The sequence below is a fragment of the Balaenoptera physalus genome (genome assembly GCF_965194825.1).
Source record: "Balaenoptera physalus genome assembly, chromosome: 10".
In the NCBI taxonomy this organism is placed as follows: Eukaryota; Metazoa; Chordata; class Mammalia; order Artiodactyla; family Balaenopteridae; genus Balaenoptera; species Balaenoptera physalus.
This window is the reverse complement of record NC_138889.1, coordinates 72004902-72020983: the sequence shown is the minus strand read 5'-3', so window position 1 is coordinate 72020983 and position 16082 is coordinate 72004902. Positions and strand designations below refer to the sequence as shown.

General features: G+C 40.8%; 1 protein-coding gene across 1 annotated transcript in view; it reads right to left on the bottom strand.

Annotated features, from left to right (window-relative positions):
• PDE3B (phosphodiesterase 3B) overlaps positions 1-9352 on the bottom strand; it is a 180756-nt gene extending 171404 nt beyond the window's left edge. Inside the window, exon 1 of the mRNA XM_082475998.1 lies at positions 8236-9352. Within this exon, the coding sequence (XP_082332124.1) occupies positions 8236-9225 (990 nt within the window). The 5' untranslated portion in view covers positions 9226-9352. The remainder of the gene's footprint in view (positions 1-8235) is intronic.
• Between the last annotated feature and the right edge of the window lie 6730 nt (positions 9353-16082).

Below are 16082 nucleotides of genomic sequence, written 5' to 3'. Positions count from 1 at the left end.
ATAAATAGATAATAAAAAGATATTACAGATAATAAAAAGATATTACAAAGAAAATAAATTTGAAAAGTTATACTAAATAAATTTGTAGAAAAATGCAACTTAAAATTTTCAATCAAAATCAAATTCTCCTCTAAATTGTTCAAAAGATTTAAGGCAATGGCAATCAAAATCCCAATATGAATTTCTGTAGAATTTGACAAACTTATTCTAAAATTTATATTGAAAAGCAAAGCTCCAAAAATAACTGACAAACTCTTGAAGAAAAACAGTAAGATGAGGGGACTTACTGTATATTGTCTCATTATAAAGCTATTATAATTACAACAGTGTAGCATTAACACAGGGCACATAAACTTAGTGAAGCATGACAGAGAAGCCAGATACAGGCTCACACACACCCTGAAATTTCACATTTGACAGAGGCAGCACTGCTGATAAACGGAGAATAAACTTTTCAGTGAATTGTGCTGACATAACTGGATATACATACGGGTAAAAAATGAGATTCGATCTCTGTATCACATTCTACATGGAAATCAATTCTAGGTGGATAAAAACCATTTGAAAGGCAAAACTTTAAAACTCTGAAAAGATAATATAAGAGTTTATTTTATAACTTCCAATAGGGAAGAGTTTTATAAACAAGACACGGAGAGTCTCACACCATTAAAGGAAAAGATTGGTAAATTTGATAATATTAAAATTAAGAATCTCAGTTATCAAAAGACACCATGAAAACTGGAAGAAGATATTTGCAACCCAAATAACCAATAAAGGATTAATGTCCAAAATATATAAAGAACTCACGAACCAATAAAAAAACAAACCACTGAATTTTTAATTTATTTTTTTTGATGTGGACCATTTTTAAAGTCTTTATTGAATTTGTTACAATATTGCTTCTGTTTTATGTCTTTGGTTTTTTGGCCATGAGGTATGTGGGATCTTAGTTTCCTGACCAGGGATGGACCCTGCACCCCCTGCATTGGAAGTATTAACCACTGGACCGCCAGAGAAGTCCCCAAACCACTGAATTTTTAAAAGGGCAAAAGACATGAACAGGTAATCCCTGAATAAGAAATGCAATCCATAAACATAAACACTATTCAGCCTTATTAGTAATTAGAAAAATGCAAATTAAAATCACAAAGAAATACATTTCACACTCACGGGAGTAACAAAAATTAAAGTTCTTAAATAGGAATCATTGGTTCAAGGGCATTCTTATTCACTGCTAGCAGAATATAAATTGTGCAACCATTCTGAAAAACAACTCAACTTCCCAGAGTGTCTCAGTTTTCTACTGCTACTTGTATGGGTTAAAGTGTGTCCCTAAAAAAAAGATATACTGAAGTCCTAACCCTCAGTACCTTAGAATGTGACTTCATTGGAAATTAGGTCTTTACAGAGGTAATTAGATTAAAATGAGGTGATTAGGGTGGGCACTAGTCCAATATGACTGGGGTATTTATAAAAAGGGTAAATTGAGACACAAAGACAGGCACAGAGAGAAGACTATATGAAGAGACATGGAGACAGTGCCATGTGAAGATGAAGGCAGAGGTGGGGTGACACATCTAAAAGCCAAAAAATGCCAAAGGTTGCCAGTAAACCACCAGAAGCTAGGAGACAGGCATGGAACAGATTCCGCCTCAGAGTGCTCGGAAGGAACCAACGCTGGGGACAGTCTGATCCGGACTTGTAGACTCCAGAACTGTGAGACAATAAATTTCTGCTGTTTAAGCCACCCAATTTGTAGTACTTTGTCACAGCAACCCATGTCAACTGTTACAGCAGTTAATGCAAACTAATACATTCCTGTAACAAATTACCACAAACTCAGTCACATAAAACAACACACATTTAACATCTTACAGTTCTGTGGGTCAGAAGTCTGACAAAGGTCTCACTGAGCTAAAATCAAGGTATTGGAAGGGCTTTGTTACTTTCGAGGACTATAAGGAAAAATGCATTTCCTTGTCTTTTCCAGCTTCTAGAGGCTGCCTGCTTTCATTGGCTCCTGGCCTTCTCCCATTGTGAAAGCCAAAGGTGGACTGAGTGAGTGTTTCTCACATTATATTACTCTAATCCTACTTCCATTGTCACTTCTCCTTCTCTGATCTCTTCTGTCTCCCTCTTCCACGTTTTAAAGACCCTGTGACACTGGGTCTACTTAGATAATCCTGGATACCTGGATAATCTCCCCATCTCAAGGTCCTTAACTTAATCCCACCTGCAAAGTCCCTTTTGCCAGGCAGGATAACATACCCACAAATTCCAGAAATTAGAACATGGACATCTTTACGGTACCATTATTCTGCCTATCATACATAGTAAAGTTGAATATGAGCATACCTTGCAGCTCAGCAATTCTACTTCTAGATGTGTGCATGCCCCTAGGAGACATTTACAAAAAATTTCATAGCAGCATTGTGCTTAATAGCAAACAACTGAAAACCACCCACAGGTCCATGAACAGTGGAATGGATAAATTTTATTATGTTCATACAATGAAACACTATACAGCATTGAAAAAAATGAACCACATCTATCCACATCAACATGAATGAATCTCAAACGTCAAGAAAAAAAAAAGTTACAGAAGAATTCATACAGCATGATTCTATTTACTTAAAGTTCATAAGCAGACAATACTGACAACATATTATTTAGATTATTTAGTAATATGTTCAGGGGAGTTACAACGATAAGCAAGGGAATGAACAGCAAAAAGAAAAAATCAAGATAGATGTGTTGTCTCTGGGGCAGAGAGAAGGGGATGCAAAAGAGGTTATACAAAGGAAATGAGTGGTAAGTACCTGACATTTTTCTTTTTTTGTTTTCTTTTCTTCCTTAAACCATATAAAAATATACATATGTACATTCTTTTATGTATGGCATTTCTCATTAACAAATTTAAATGCCAACTAAATAAATTTAAAATATACTGAAAGCAAGTTGTACGAAATGTAAGGAAGCAGTCAAACAATGTACTCTATCTGATGGAGGAGGGAAAATCTATAAAGATAAGATAACCTTCCAGGTCAATCAATACTGGAGAAAAAGTTCTAGGTTGTAAAAGAAAAAGTGGGAAACAATCCTCTTCCCCAAGTTCTAAGAACAGGTTTCTAACAATCTCTTAAATAAACATTAATCAGTTTGTAAATAATAAGGTGAACAATTATAAACTATTATAATTATAATAAACTTAATAATAAAAATACAATAAAATAAATATTATATATATATAATTAAACAAATAAATATAATAAAAATAAATAATTATTATAAACCATAATTATAATTGTTTATACACAATTATATACAGTTATAAACTGTCAGGAACTACCCACAGATAGAACCCAGCTCTACTAAAGTTTTGCTTGGCTAACAGGGTTGTTCAGTTTGTCTTATTTAAACTGAAAGCCCTTAGGCAAAGTAGGCAACAGTTCACTTCCATTCTTCCTTACCTCCCCTCCTCCCCCAATGTATAACATAAATAGGCTATGTGGCTGGCCTCTTAAGGCACCTGAGTTTCAGACCAGCTGCATCCTGACAAGTCACCCTGAAATAATGATATCAGGTACCAAGTTTATCTTCAAGGTCATCATGAACTATGTGATTTCAAGAGTACCTCCTACCTCTCACTCCCCTCTCTCCCACCACCACCCTCAACCGCTTTTACTCAGGGACATTGTTTATCACATAATTAGAGATAGCTGGCAAATTAAGAACAGCCTTGGAAAACTATGACTGCAGGTGCATATGCTCTTAACGGAAAGTACAGGTGAACTAGGAGTCAAGACCTAGGTTCTAGTCCCTGTATCCCAAAACCTCGTGGCATAACCTAGAGACAATATTCTTCTCTCTCTGGAGTTGAATTTTTTTCCTTTCTATAAAATGAGCAGATTTCAATTAGATAAACTCCAAATCTCTTCTATTTCTTCTATATCTATACAAACATATTTATGTTGAAATAAACTTTTTCAGCAAGTACAGATTCTTCCTGCTTTGGGTGGGGTATAAGAAGGCAGGAGAATGCGCTAGGGAAACAGGCTGACTTGGTAACTGAAAGGGGAGCAGGAAAGAGACTCAGAGAAGCGCCTACCACTGAGGAGGATTAAAAAATCAGAGGACAATGAAAACAAACATCACGAAACTATACTAAAACCAAAGTTTTACTTATGGTTGGCCTTATTTACCTTCCACTCACGGTGGGAAAACAAACTATGGAGATGTTATTACTTCATGTGGTATAATGAAAATATTCTATCACACATCATCACATCACTGCTTGACACAATTTGTCAACTTTTATTTTTAAACCCGGCCAACTCTGCTAGGATGGAGTTTTGTTCTCAGCTTATACATTAATCTGAGCATCACTGTAGTGTCTAAACGCTTCTTAATCTTATACGTTTCTTAAAGGAGATTTCAACCAGTGTGAATGGTAAAATCAAAAGAAAAAAGTCTACACGTCAGTAACAATAAGCAGTCCTCAAATAGCTAGAGCGGTGGATGGATGTGGGGAGGTGTTCCGTGACTCCTAACGGCTTTCAACAACAACAAAACAAGGCTAAGAGCAGGTTATTAAGACTTTGCAAGCAAGGGTCAAAGGCATGAACTTTATTTTGTGGACAATGAAAAGCCGTAAGAGATTTTTAAAACAGAGTGAGTGATTTGATCAAATCTGTGTTTTTGAAAGATAACTCTGATGGCAAGGGTACATACAATATTTACAAAATAAAGCATAAAAATATTACGTAGGCTGATGTTTCACTGCAAAATATTAACATGAAATTAGAATAAAACACTCACTCATTAAATTTCACAAATTCCACAGTATTCTTTAAAAAATTCATAGTGGGTTATGCCTTGCAGATTCCTTAGGGGAATAAATAATCACTTAAACTTTAAAATCTTTTTAAAAAGGCTTCATACTACATGCGTATCCTTTTTTAAACAAAATTAACACTTTAAATAATATTTATGGGTTTTAAGGCCACAGAATTTTTAAATATTTACCTAACCATTTAGAAAGCACTCAGCATTTTAGGTACAGAAAAATATCTCACACACAGACTTATGCCTTTATTTTAAAAACCTTGTATTTACCTTTATAAAAAACCCTGTATATACCTAGCCTATCACACACAAAATGATCTGGTTGACAGCCGAAATTTGCATTGTAGAATGTATAATTAAAATGACATAGAAACGTAGCTTGTTAAATTCTGGCCAAAGCATCGTATGTAGATGTAAAAAAAAAATTTTTTTACTTCCTATTAGTCTCAGCTGATTCTTCACAAATATACTACAAACTTAGTGCTTCTTTCCATTAACCCACCAAGGTAGAACACAGTCAGCAGTAACTAAACTTTAAACCTAATTATGAAAAATCATACGTTTTACAAACATATGCCACTATTTTTCAATACAGTATCTAACATAACATCCCAAATGTTAAAAATTACTTTGAATCTACTCTCACACAATTAAAAACATTTATATTAATATGAGTTTTCAATTGTTTTTCAAAGATGTTAATAAAAACGTTTAAATTCTTAAGGAAATGAAAGCGTAATAATTTTATCAATCCACAAATGAAAGTCCACATATACGTGTTAAAAGTTCTTTCTCTTCAAATAATACAGAATATTTGTTCATACTTCCCGGTTATCACACCTTGGAAAATATAGGCTAGCAATATCAACATTAAACATTTAAGTAAAACTTCGAGCTCTATTAACTTTTGAAGTTTTAGTCATACATTTATTTATACCTTACAAAAAGTGTAAACTAACTAAAAGAAATGAATTCTAGAATTGGAAGGTGGTATAGAATTCACCTACTGGATCCCCTGATTTGACAGGATACTCAGACTCGGAAAGGCTCACCAACTTTTCCAATAAGACGGCAGGGCCAAGACTTTACCCTTGAACCTCTATGAATCCAGGAGACTTTCCCCTGTATCAGCTTCTACCCAAAACCGTTTGTCTCCCTTCACTTTCTGAAACAAGAGAGTGACTTTACAATTATCACATACAAAGTTAAGCACTTTGAAAATTAGAAAATCTCTCGATCTTTTACTTTCATAAAAGTATTGGTTTCCACTTAATTTCTTTCATATAACATACATCCAAACAAAACCACAGATCCACTGTTAAACTTCAGGAAAAAGCATAAGTAAAAATTTTTATTACAGTCTCTGCCAAGTTAAAAATATCTAGTAGTCTCTAGTATTGCCGAAAGAGTATTACGTTATGACACTGAACATTAACCATGTATAAACCCTTGAACTATTAGCATATATTTAAGACCCCCCTCCACCAAGAAAATGCTCCTATTCATAGTGGAATGTGAATAAGGGTTTTCTGCACTAATAAAATACGCCCTTTTTAAAAGCACAAATTTTAAAAGCACAATATTTTCCTCTAATACAAATAACAAAGCTACCTAGCATAACAATGCCGCACCTAGTTAACGGTTGAAAAAAGGTTGCTGTGATGGAAAGAGCACCAGACCAGGATCAAGTAGACCAGGAATTTTCAATTTGTAAGATAACACCCATAATTCACTAGGCCAATATATTGCAATTAAGTTACGTTAAACTGTCACGCTGCTAAGCTCAGGAAAATTGTCTACAAATGTGATGAAACTGTGCTAAAACACTTTCCTGGTGTTAAAAAACGCAACATATTTGCAAATAGTCAAACGTCAAACGTTATCCCAGTCTACGAAAATAGCTGATATGACTCTGCTCTACAGTGAATCTTCGCCTGACAATTTTTATCTTGATACACATTATTCTGAGCATTGTCTATTATCGCTGGCAGTAAACTGAGAAAACAAAAGCCATGATATTTTTTGAACAATTTTTTTCAAGCATTTGGCCAAATAACTACAGACCACAAAGCAGCCTCTGAAAACACTTTTCAGGGAGCAAGGTGTTGTCTCTTTGAGCACTACGGATAGTGTAACAGCTTGTAAATTATATTGAAGAGCAAACAGCATCAGATGTAGTAAGAATAAGAAACTTCTGTTTCAAATATATTGGGTCCCTGGTGTAAAGCATATCACTAATCAAAAAGTCTGAAAACCAATAGTACAGACTCTCCTACTTAAGGAAAACCTCTACATTCATCCTTTTAGTTGCTTAGAAGACATCATTGAAAACTGAAAAATCTAGGTTCAAATCCCAGCACTACCACTTACTAGATGTGTGAAGTTGGGTAATCCCTCTAAGCCTCAATTTGCTCATCTCTAACTCGAGGTTAATGTCACCTGCCATACAGAGTCCTTGTGAGGGTTTAAGACAGTGTAAGTATTTTGCACTTAGTAAATGCTCTGTGAACAGTAGCTATACTTGACGAGTTTCTTAGTGATGTAGAACAGGTGAGATTTCCCTAGGCTATACAAAAATAGAAACTCTTTCCCTAATGATGATTTCCATTCCTTTAAAACACAAAAGCATATAAACCTACAGGAAAAGAAATTGTACAAATGCTTTCGGCATATTTCCAAACATTACTAAGTTTAAAGGTTAAATTGTTACAACATTCTCCTAATTATGCAACAAACACACAGGACCATGAGTTAGTCTGTAAAAGATTATATTAGCCTACACTGCTGAAATTTGGGGTGGAGGGTGGGGGAGAAATCTCTTATAATTATCCCCAACAGTCTTTTCATCTAAATTAACAAGTCTCTGTTCCAAAACTCATCAGTGTTTTCTCTTTTTATTATGAGATCTCAGATTTGTCCTCTCAATTATCAAGAATAATGAAACCACACTGATTAAAATTCATATATATATTTTTTCCCCACTCATTCTAATGGCTGTACGCTATCTTTGGGGAGACATCACCATTATAACAGCAACAGATAAATGTCACCAAAAAGCTACACACATCAGGCTATGCCAAAGTGGGAGTAGTCAATCTATTATACTTCAAATAACTCACTTCATTCTTCTGAGAACGCATCTATTACATTAACAAACTCTTTAAAAAGTGCAATATGCTCAGTCTGCTATTTCATTTCTATTCAAAGATAAATGGTACTTATGCATTTTTTTAAAGCTTCCTGTATTTTAGGAATATCTTTCCAGAATAAAACTTGTCTTTTTTTCACCCTGGAAGTAAACATGCTTTCAAACACGCTAATTCAACTCGGGAACTGAAGCGATAAAACCGCCCTCCCTTCCTTACCAAACTTTGCTTTCTGGTAACATACCTGTTCTCTCGAAATGCAAGGCAGTGAAGGTCTCCTGAACATTTTGCAACTGCCATAGTAACTGGCTGAAGTTTCTCCGAACGACACGCAGCTGGACCTCCTCCGGGGTCTGATCACAGGCACTTTTTCCTCCGCGGTACTGGACAACCGAGGATGATGGGGAGCCTCCCTGATTTGGAAGAAGTGATCCAGCCCCAGGGCCAGCAGGCAGCCGACGCTCCCCACCAGGCAGGACAGCAGCGGCCGGAGGGCTGGAGGCAGCGCCCAGAGGCTGGCGAAGGACACCCACCAGACGAAGCCGGAGAAGAGCAGCACCAGGATGCTGTGCCGGAGCCTCCCCGGCTGCGCGAGCGTCAGCAAGCCCACGCAGCTCAGCACCAAGAACAGCCTGCCGGCCACCGCCGGGGGCGTGTGCGGGGCCCGGGCCCCGGCGTCTCCGTCCCCACAAGACCAAGACCCCCACTGCCCCACCAAGAAGTCCCCCAGGTAACAGCAGGCGGGCAGCGCCAGCAGCCACCAGGAGCCGCCGCCGCTCCGGCCCGGCCCGGGGTCCCGCTTGGTCCGGGTCAGGAAGCAGGTGAGGAAGAAGAAGGCACAGGCGATGCTGAAGAGGGGGCTGAGGCTGTGCGAGCAGACGCTCAGCAGGGTTCGCAGCCGGGCGGCCCCGACAGCCCAGCGCTCGGGCCCCGAGCCGAGCAGCAGGGCGAGGACAAAGGCGGCCAGGGCGCCCAGCGAGAGGCGCGCCCGGGAGAAGGGAGAGCCGCGCCGCGGCTGCTGGGGGGAGGCCGGCGGCGACGGCGGCGGCGGCAGCAACAGCTCCACGTTGCAGAAGCGGCAGAGGTGGAAGAAGAAGCCGCGCGGGGGGTCCTGCCGCAGGGGGCTCACGGAGCCCTTCACGTAGCCGTTCCTCAGACTCTCGAGGGGCGAGCCGGCCCCGTCCGGCGGCTGCGGGTACCGCATGGCTTTGGCGTCTCGCTCGTCCCTCCTCATGGCCGGGACGCGGGGTGGCCGCGGGGGCTCGGCACGCCCCGCTCGGACCGCAGCGGCAGCTCGCGCTCCTTCCCGCCTGGCCCCCGCGCTCGAGGAGCCCCCCGGCTCGGCAGTGCGTCAGGGCTGCGCCCGCCGCCGTGGCCCAGGGTCCCCGCCGCGCGGGCGGAGGAGCGGCGGGGTCCGCGACATGCTGGCTGAGGAGAGGGGCGGAAGGGGCTTCTGCCTGGGACCGCTGCGGCAGGACCCCCTCCTTTTCCCTCGGGCACTTCTCGGGACTGGAGCCTCGGTGTCGCCTCCCAGCTCCCGCGGGCTGCAACAGTTACCTCACGGCTTTAGCCTAGTCCGTTGGGCGCGCGATCGGCTGGCGGGCGCTCCTCCCCCGCGGCCGCCCGGGCCGGGCGCGCGCCCCGCCCGCCGCCAGCCGCCCGCGCGCGCCCGCGCCCCGGCCAGTCCCGCCGCCACCCGCTCCGTGGTTCGCACTGCCGGCCGCCCGCCCGCCGGGAAGCGAGCTGGGGACCCCAGCCGACGAAGCGTGCCCAGACTGGGGAGAGCGCGGCCGCGGCCGCCCGAAGACCCGCCCGGGCTGGGGGAGACGGGAGGGGTCCTTTTCGGACGGAAGGGGGCAAGCCCGCCATCCTGGGACCCCAGGCGCGCAGGTTCCCTTTGGGGTAAGTCACCGACCCCAGGCAGGCTCACCACCCGGGGCGTACGGAAAGAGGATGTTTACTCCCAAGGGGAGTGTCTAGTAGAGAAACCGAGTTGAGGCGGGGAGGCGGCGGGTCCTGCCTCTACCCTCATCCCAGTTTAGGGTGGACCCTTGGACTGTCCGAGCCGAGCTGTGACCTGGTAAAGGGCCAGCCACCACCAAGGTCATGGGGAAGAAACCTTGATCACTGTGGCTAGGTCTGACCTCAACAGCAGCGTGGATTCTTGGGCCACGCAGCAGGCCCTTGCAGTGGCTTTTAGGGAGGAGCATGCACGTGGAGCGCTCGCTGGGGGCATCCTAGTAGATACTACCGCGATTGTCTTCCTCGAGAACCATCTTCATAGGGGAGGAACTACCATTCCATCCTCCCTGCGTCCTTGCCCAACATACCCACTGGTTGACATCTGCAACCGCCTCAAGGAGCACAGAAAATCTGCTGTCGAAAAGTTCTTTCCCCATGGAAGGCTTTTTCACTGTAACTACATGTTCTAGAGATGGGGAATGGGAGGATTAGGAGTTCTCTCCAAGACCATTGCCCAGTTTGGATCAGTTGGCCATGAAAGAAGCCAAGTAAGATGCTATCTGTGAATTACTGGTGAAACTAGCTACGTGTGGGAGACACTGACTTGAAAGCGGGAAGAACTTTGCTGTACCGAAGGGACTGCTCTGGAATCTAACCAATCATAACTGCCTTAGAGAGTGAACTGTGTTTCCCTCCACCAGAACTCTCCCTTCAACCTCATGACAGAACTTCATTTCTCAAAGAGCTAATTCCACATTTTTCCAGGGAGATCTGAAACCTTACTGTGTGGTAAATCCCACAAACAGGCCCATTTTTCACCAATTAATCTTTGCCCACAGCCATGACCTAAAACAGACCATTTTCGTATATGGTCATAGTTCACAATGCATAGCAGAAATCACAGAGAAATTAGCACAAGAATTTGACCAAGATGAAAAAAGACCAGAATTCCCTTTCCTTGTCTGCCTCTTGGGTAAAGGAAAAAATATTTAATAGAGTTTTCAAGTTGATTAGTCAAATGCTTGCCCTAAAAGATAAAAATCCAAGGGATCTTTTTTCCACCACGACAATTGAAAAAAAAAAAAAAATCTCATTTCGACAGAACTCAGCAAATACATTTTAAAATGTATTTTAAAATAAACAGACCTCATCACTACCAATCAAAGATTAAAATAGGAAGCTTGGTGGATACATTTTGAGCTTGTACAGGAGCGCATGACAAACTAGTATCAGCATCACTGAAATGCCCATTATAAATTCTCATAGGAAATAATAAATTGCTTTGAAAATCAGAACAAATTCAGAGTAAAGTTGTTGTTAATAAATAAATAAAGTTGTTGTTGTTGTTTTAAAAGCTTGGGTTGTCATCTGAGATAGCATAGGCATGGTAATGGAAATAGTAGTGGACTAGAAATCCATTTCATCGTTTCTAGTCCTGGCCCAACCATTCATGTCCAGCATTAAGCAAGTCACATAACTTTTACAGGCCTCAGTGTTCTCAACTGTAAAATGAAGCAATTTAATTTTGATGATCTTAAAATCCCTTCCAGTCTTAAAAAGCTCTGATTTCTATATGCCAAAAACATACAGGTATTTTTGGGATCCAAGGATTGCTAACAGCAACCTTTGAATTATTTGTACCACCAAACTAAAGCAAACTCTCAGTGCTGACAAATAAAAATAAAAGGATTTGTATCCAAGGACTATTATCTGGAAAATAAAATGCAAAGCCCTCTTCATACTTCCCAGTTCTCCTTCTCTGAACTGTCTTCCCAGGTCTTTATGAGGCTAAAAGCCCAACTCTTTTAATAACCTTTAGTTGGAGTGTATCCCTCTAGACACCAACTCCAGCACCTGCGAGGACTGCAAAATAAAATGTAAGGACGTGACCAAAGACCATCAGTTTACTTAACTAAAAATATGCACAAAAAGAATCAGCCAGCTATGTTTATAGCAACTCCCTTCTCTGTTTACAGTTTTTGTCAGAGATTAGTAGTAGGCCACATGTCTTAGAGTTCAAATTATTTAGTTATTCTTTTGCCAGATTTAAACAACCAATAGAATTACTTAGCTCTTGTCTTTAGGTTCAAGAGTGTATGACCATTATCTGTTGTGAAAAAAAACCCTAAAGTGACAGCCTACCTTTGACTTTTCTCAACACTCTCTACCCCAGCCTCATTTTACCTGACTTTGCCTTCCCGCACGTCTTGACCCATGATCTCTCCACTAGAATCATTCTCCCAGTTTGATGATCCCTGACGTGGGATCCTAGTGCTTACTACCCAGCTCCCAAGTCCTGGTGCAGTGCAACCCCCTGTCTACTTCTCTATTCTGATAATGAGGTCCTTGCCCTCAAGCTCCAAAGACCCAGTTTTCCCATGTGCCCCAGTTTATAGGATGAGAATTTTGTTTTGTTCTCCATTTTAGGTACCCACACCAATAAGCTGCCAATGCTCCAATTAATTACAGAAGAACTAAAATCCTGCCTAGGTCTTTCCAGTCTCAGGGCCAAAAGCTCTGCCCCTCAACATTAGTCTACTGGCTAAGGACCCCATTGGTGGACCTTCTAGACGCCACTGCCTGCCCACCTGTCTAACCTTACAAGCATCAATTGAGATGTCCCATTACTGGGCTCAGCCCAACTGTTAGAACACCCACTTTTTCACCTGGGACCTCTGGTTCTCACCATTGCTTGATTGGAAATTACCCTCTCTGTGAATTCTCTTGTTCTCTCTTTAAACCTTCATCCTCAAAGAAGCTGAAATAACAAATGGGCCTCATATTAGGTCTCAGCAACTCCTCCCCACCTGTCCTGTCCTCTGATAAGTCTAACTCCCCCCCCCCCTTATACCTTGTGCTTTCAGTCTCTTTTTGAAAAAGAAGATAGAATCCTTTCCTAAACTCTAAAATCCAGATGTAAAGAAAATCCATTTCTAGAGCAGTATTCCCAGAAATTCCCTTAAAAAATTAAATATTTTAAATGGATCTGAGTCCCTACGCCCATTGGTGACCCTATTAGCATGGTATATAAATAGGAAAGGGTGGTAAAGGTGGATGGATGAGGGATAAGACTCTATCCAGTCCTTATCACTGTCCCATGTTCAAGTGACTCCTCAGGATCTGACTCCTCAGCTCAATTTATGGAGCAGCCTCTAGAGAGCAGATGAAAAGCAGGGGATAAATGTTACCAGTTCTTTAAGAGCTTTTTATTACTGTTCTCATTCTATATTGTCACCTCTCAACCATGGTTTTTGAATTTTTTCAAAAGAAATGTCATGCAAATAAAAGCAGACTGCTGTTATTGAGGTGGAGATGTCCCAGCCCAGAGCCTGACTACTGGCAGGTCTCTGACACCTCCCACTCTGACCTGAAGGCCCCTCTTTGGAACCCTTGGGCCAAAAGAAAGGAAGGAAGGAGAGAAGGAGGGAAAGGAAGAAGGCAGGGAGGGAGGAAGGGAAAGAAAAGAAAAAATGTTAAAAAGGCAGGAAAGAATGGAGGGAGGGAGGGAAAGGAAGGAAGGAAGGGAGGGAGGGAGGAAGGAAGAAAGAGAGAGAGGAAGGAAGAAAGAGAGAAAGAAAGGAAAGAAAGAAAAAGAAAAAGAAAAGAAAGAAAGAAAAGAAAGAGGGAGGAAGGAAGGAAGGAAGGGAGAGAGGGAGGGAGGAAGAAAGAAAGAAAAAAAAGAAAGCAGAAAGAAAGAGAAAAAGAAAGAGAAAAAGGAAAAGAAAGAAAAGGAAGAAAAAGAAAGAAAAGGAAGAAAAAGGAAGGAAGGGAGGGAGGAAGGGGAAGGGAGGGAGGGAGGATTTAAAGCCTCTGAAATAGACTATAACAAATGGATTTGAATTGGATTTTGTAAAGTGCTTAGAACTGAGTTCTCTTTCTAAAATGTAACTTTTCAGAATTCCGTAATAAAGCAACCCTAATTTCTCAGGGATAAAGATACAAAGCAGTCTGAAAACTTTTAAATATCAAAGAAATTTTCATGAATAGCCAGTAAATTAAGCAGTATCATTGAGATTCCAAATTCCAAAACTAGAGCCATTCTTTAAGATAGGTGAAAACTTTAAAAGGTCTTGAAAGAATGAAAGAATTAACATTTTCAAACTTACATTTGAAACTAAAAAGAAAGACTGGTTTTTCTCTGGTATAGAAAGGATCATTCTGTTTTCAATGTGCAGTGGCAACTCTGTTGCCTAAGTGTGTCAACACTACCTATTTTCCTTCCAGCTAATACTCATCTCAGAATCTGAACCTCACTTTGACTCATTCTTTAGATCATCTCAACAAGTATTTATTGAGTGTCCTCTATATGCAGAGCACTGTGCTAGATGCTATTTAGAACATTAAAAAACTATAAACTTCTTTAGAAGCTTCCTCAAGCTGCAGCTTTATACGAGAGGTAGGGCCTATGTACGTAGACCATTAAAGAGCACAAGAGAATACATGATAAAAACTGTTGGGAACAGTGCTTGAGAACTATTAAAGAAGGAGAGAGTCATTCTTCTCTGGAGTCTCCCTACTATGTGGTTGTCTTAGCTTGTTTTCAAGATTTGTTTCTCCTCCACCAGTTCCAGTTCTCTCCCCAGTGTCTGGATGGCTGTCTTCCTCTCTCTCTCTTCCCCTCTGTCCACTTTCTCTGTCTCATCTCTATATTTAATCCCTCACTTCTTTTACTTCCTCAACTCTCCTATGCAACCACTCCCTTCTGCCTTCTCTCCCTTAATGAATGCATTCATTCATTCAGTGTTTATCAAGCGCCTGGCATTGTGCTGGGGACTGTGCTAGCTGACAAGGATACATTGATGAAAGGTGTGGTTCCTGCCCTTAAGGGTTCATGGTGAAAGCTAGAAAAGTAAAAAGACTACTAGAGCCCAGTGTAACAGGAGCTGTGATTTAAATGTAAGCAAGCTCAGTGTACTCTGTGAGCTCAGAGGAGGGACACCTAACCCAGACCAAGGGTGGAGTACCAGGCAAGGAGTAATGCTCTTGAGGAATCAGAGAAAGAGATTTCTAAGCTCAGTATTGAAAGATGAGACGTTACCTAAATAAAGTAGGAGAAAAGATAATCTGGGCAAAGGAAGCAAACAAGTTTAAAAATCTGGAGGAATAGTGCATTTAGATAATTACAAGTATTTTATGGCTAGAGTGTAAGGTATGAAGGGGCAAAGTACAAAAGTGTAAGAAATGAGGAGGCTAGAGAAATGGTATGGCCGTAATGTGGAACTGGAGTTTATTGTTACTATTTGTTATACAAAGGTTCATGTTTGTTTACATGGTAAAGTCTTCAATATACTCCTCAAACACAAGAATCCTGTCTTAGTCTCCATGCCATGCATAAGTACTCAGTTAATGCTCAAAAATCTTTGAAGTGTGTTTTTATTTCTCAGAACAATTTAAATCAGACTTTTTGGTTGTATGTCCTTAGGGTTTTGTTGTTGTGTTTTATTAGTCAATGAATTTTAACTGAAACTTTTAAAACATGATTTAATACAAAAAAGATTCCATTTTGTCATTGAAAAATATTTTTCTTAACATCCATTTGCACAAAATCAGTAAAAGAACACTTTCTCTTAGACTTAACAGAAAACGTTACATATATTTATGTTTTATTTAATTTCCAATGTAAAGTAATGTTTAAGAGACATGTGGGTGAATTTTTTTTTATTCAAGTGATGGTACCTAGATATCTTTTGCTTTGAAAGAATATATTCTACTACTGTAAGAATTTTTCTTTTTCTATTTCTAGTTTTCAGAGCAACAATGGTATCTATGACACAAATTCACTATATTTTTACCAAAAGTAACTGGTAAAAGTATTAAATCTATAACTGTTAATCTGAAATTTCCTGGATTTTTTTGTATTAAACCTAAAGCCTGAATCTTGAACAATAAACAGCAATGCAAACTCTTTCCAAGTTTCCTGTTCCCTCCTTAGACAAGCGGTAGTTTCTTCAGCTCTGGCTATCCCAGCAGATCTGAAGGATCACAGCCACGACGGTGGCAGCCTACCGTTGACACTGAACTTGTGGTTAATTGTGGAGTTCTGCCACAAAACCACCTCACTACCACAAGCTGGATTCTTGCCCAGGAGAGTGACAAACTGCCAGGCTAAGCAATGTACAGGAGGCAGCA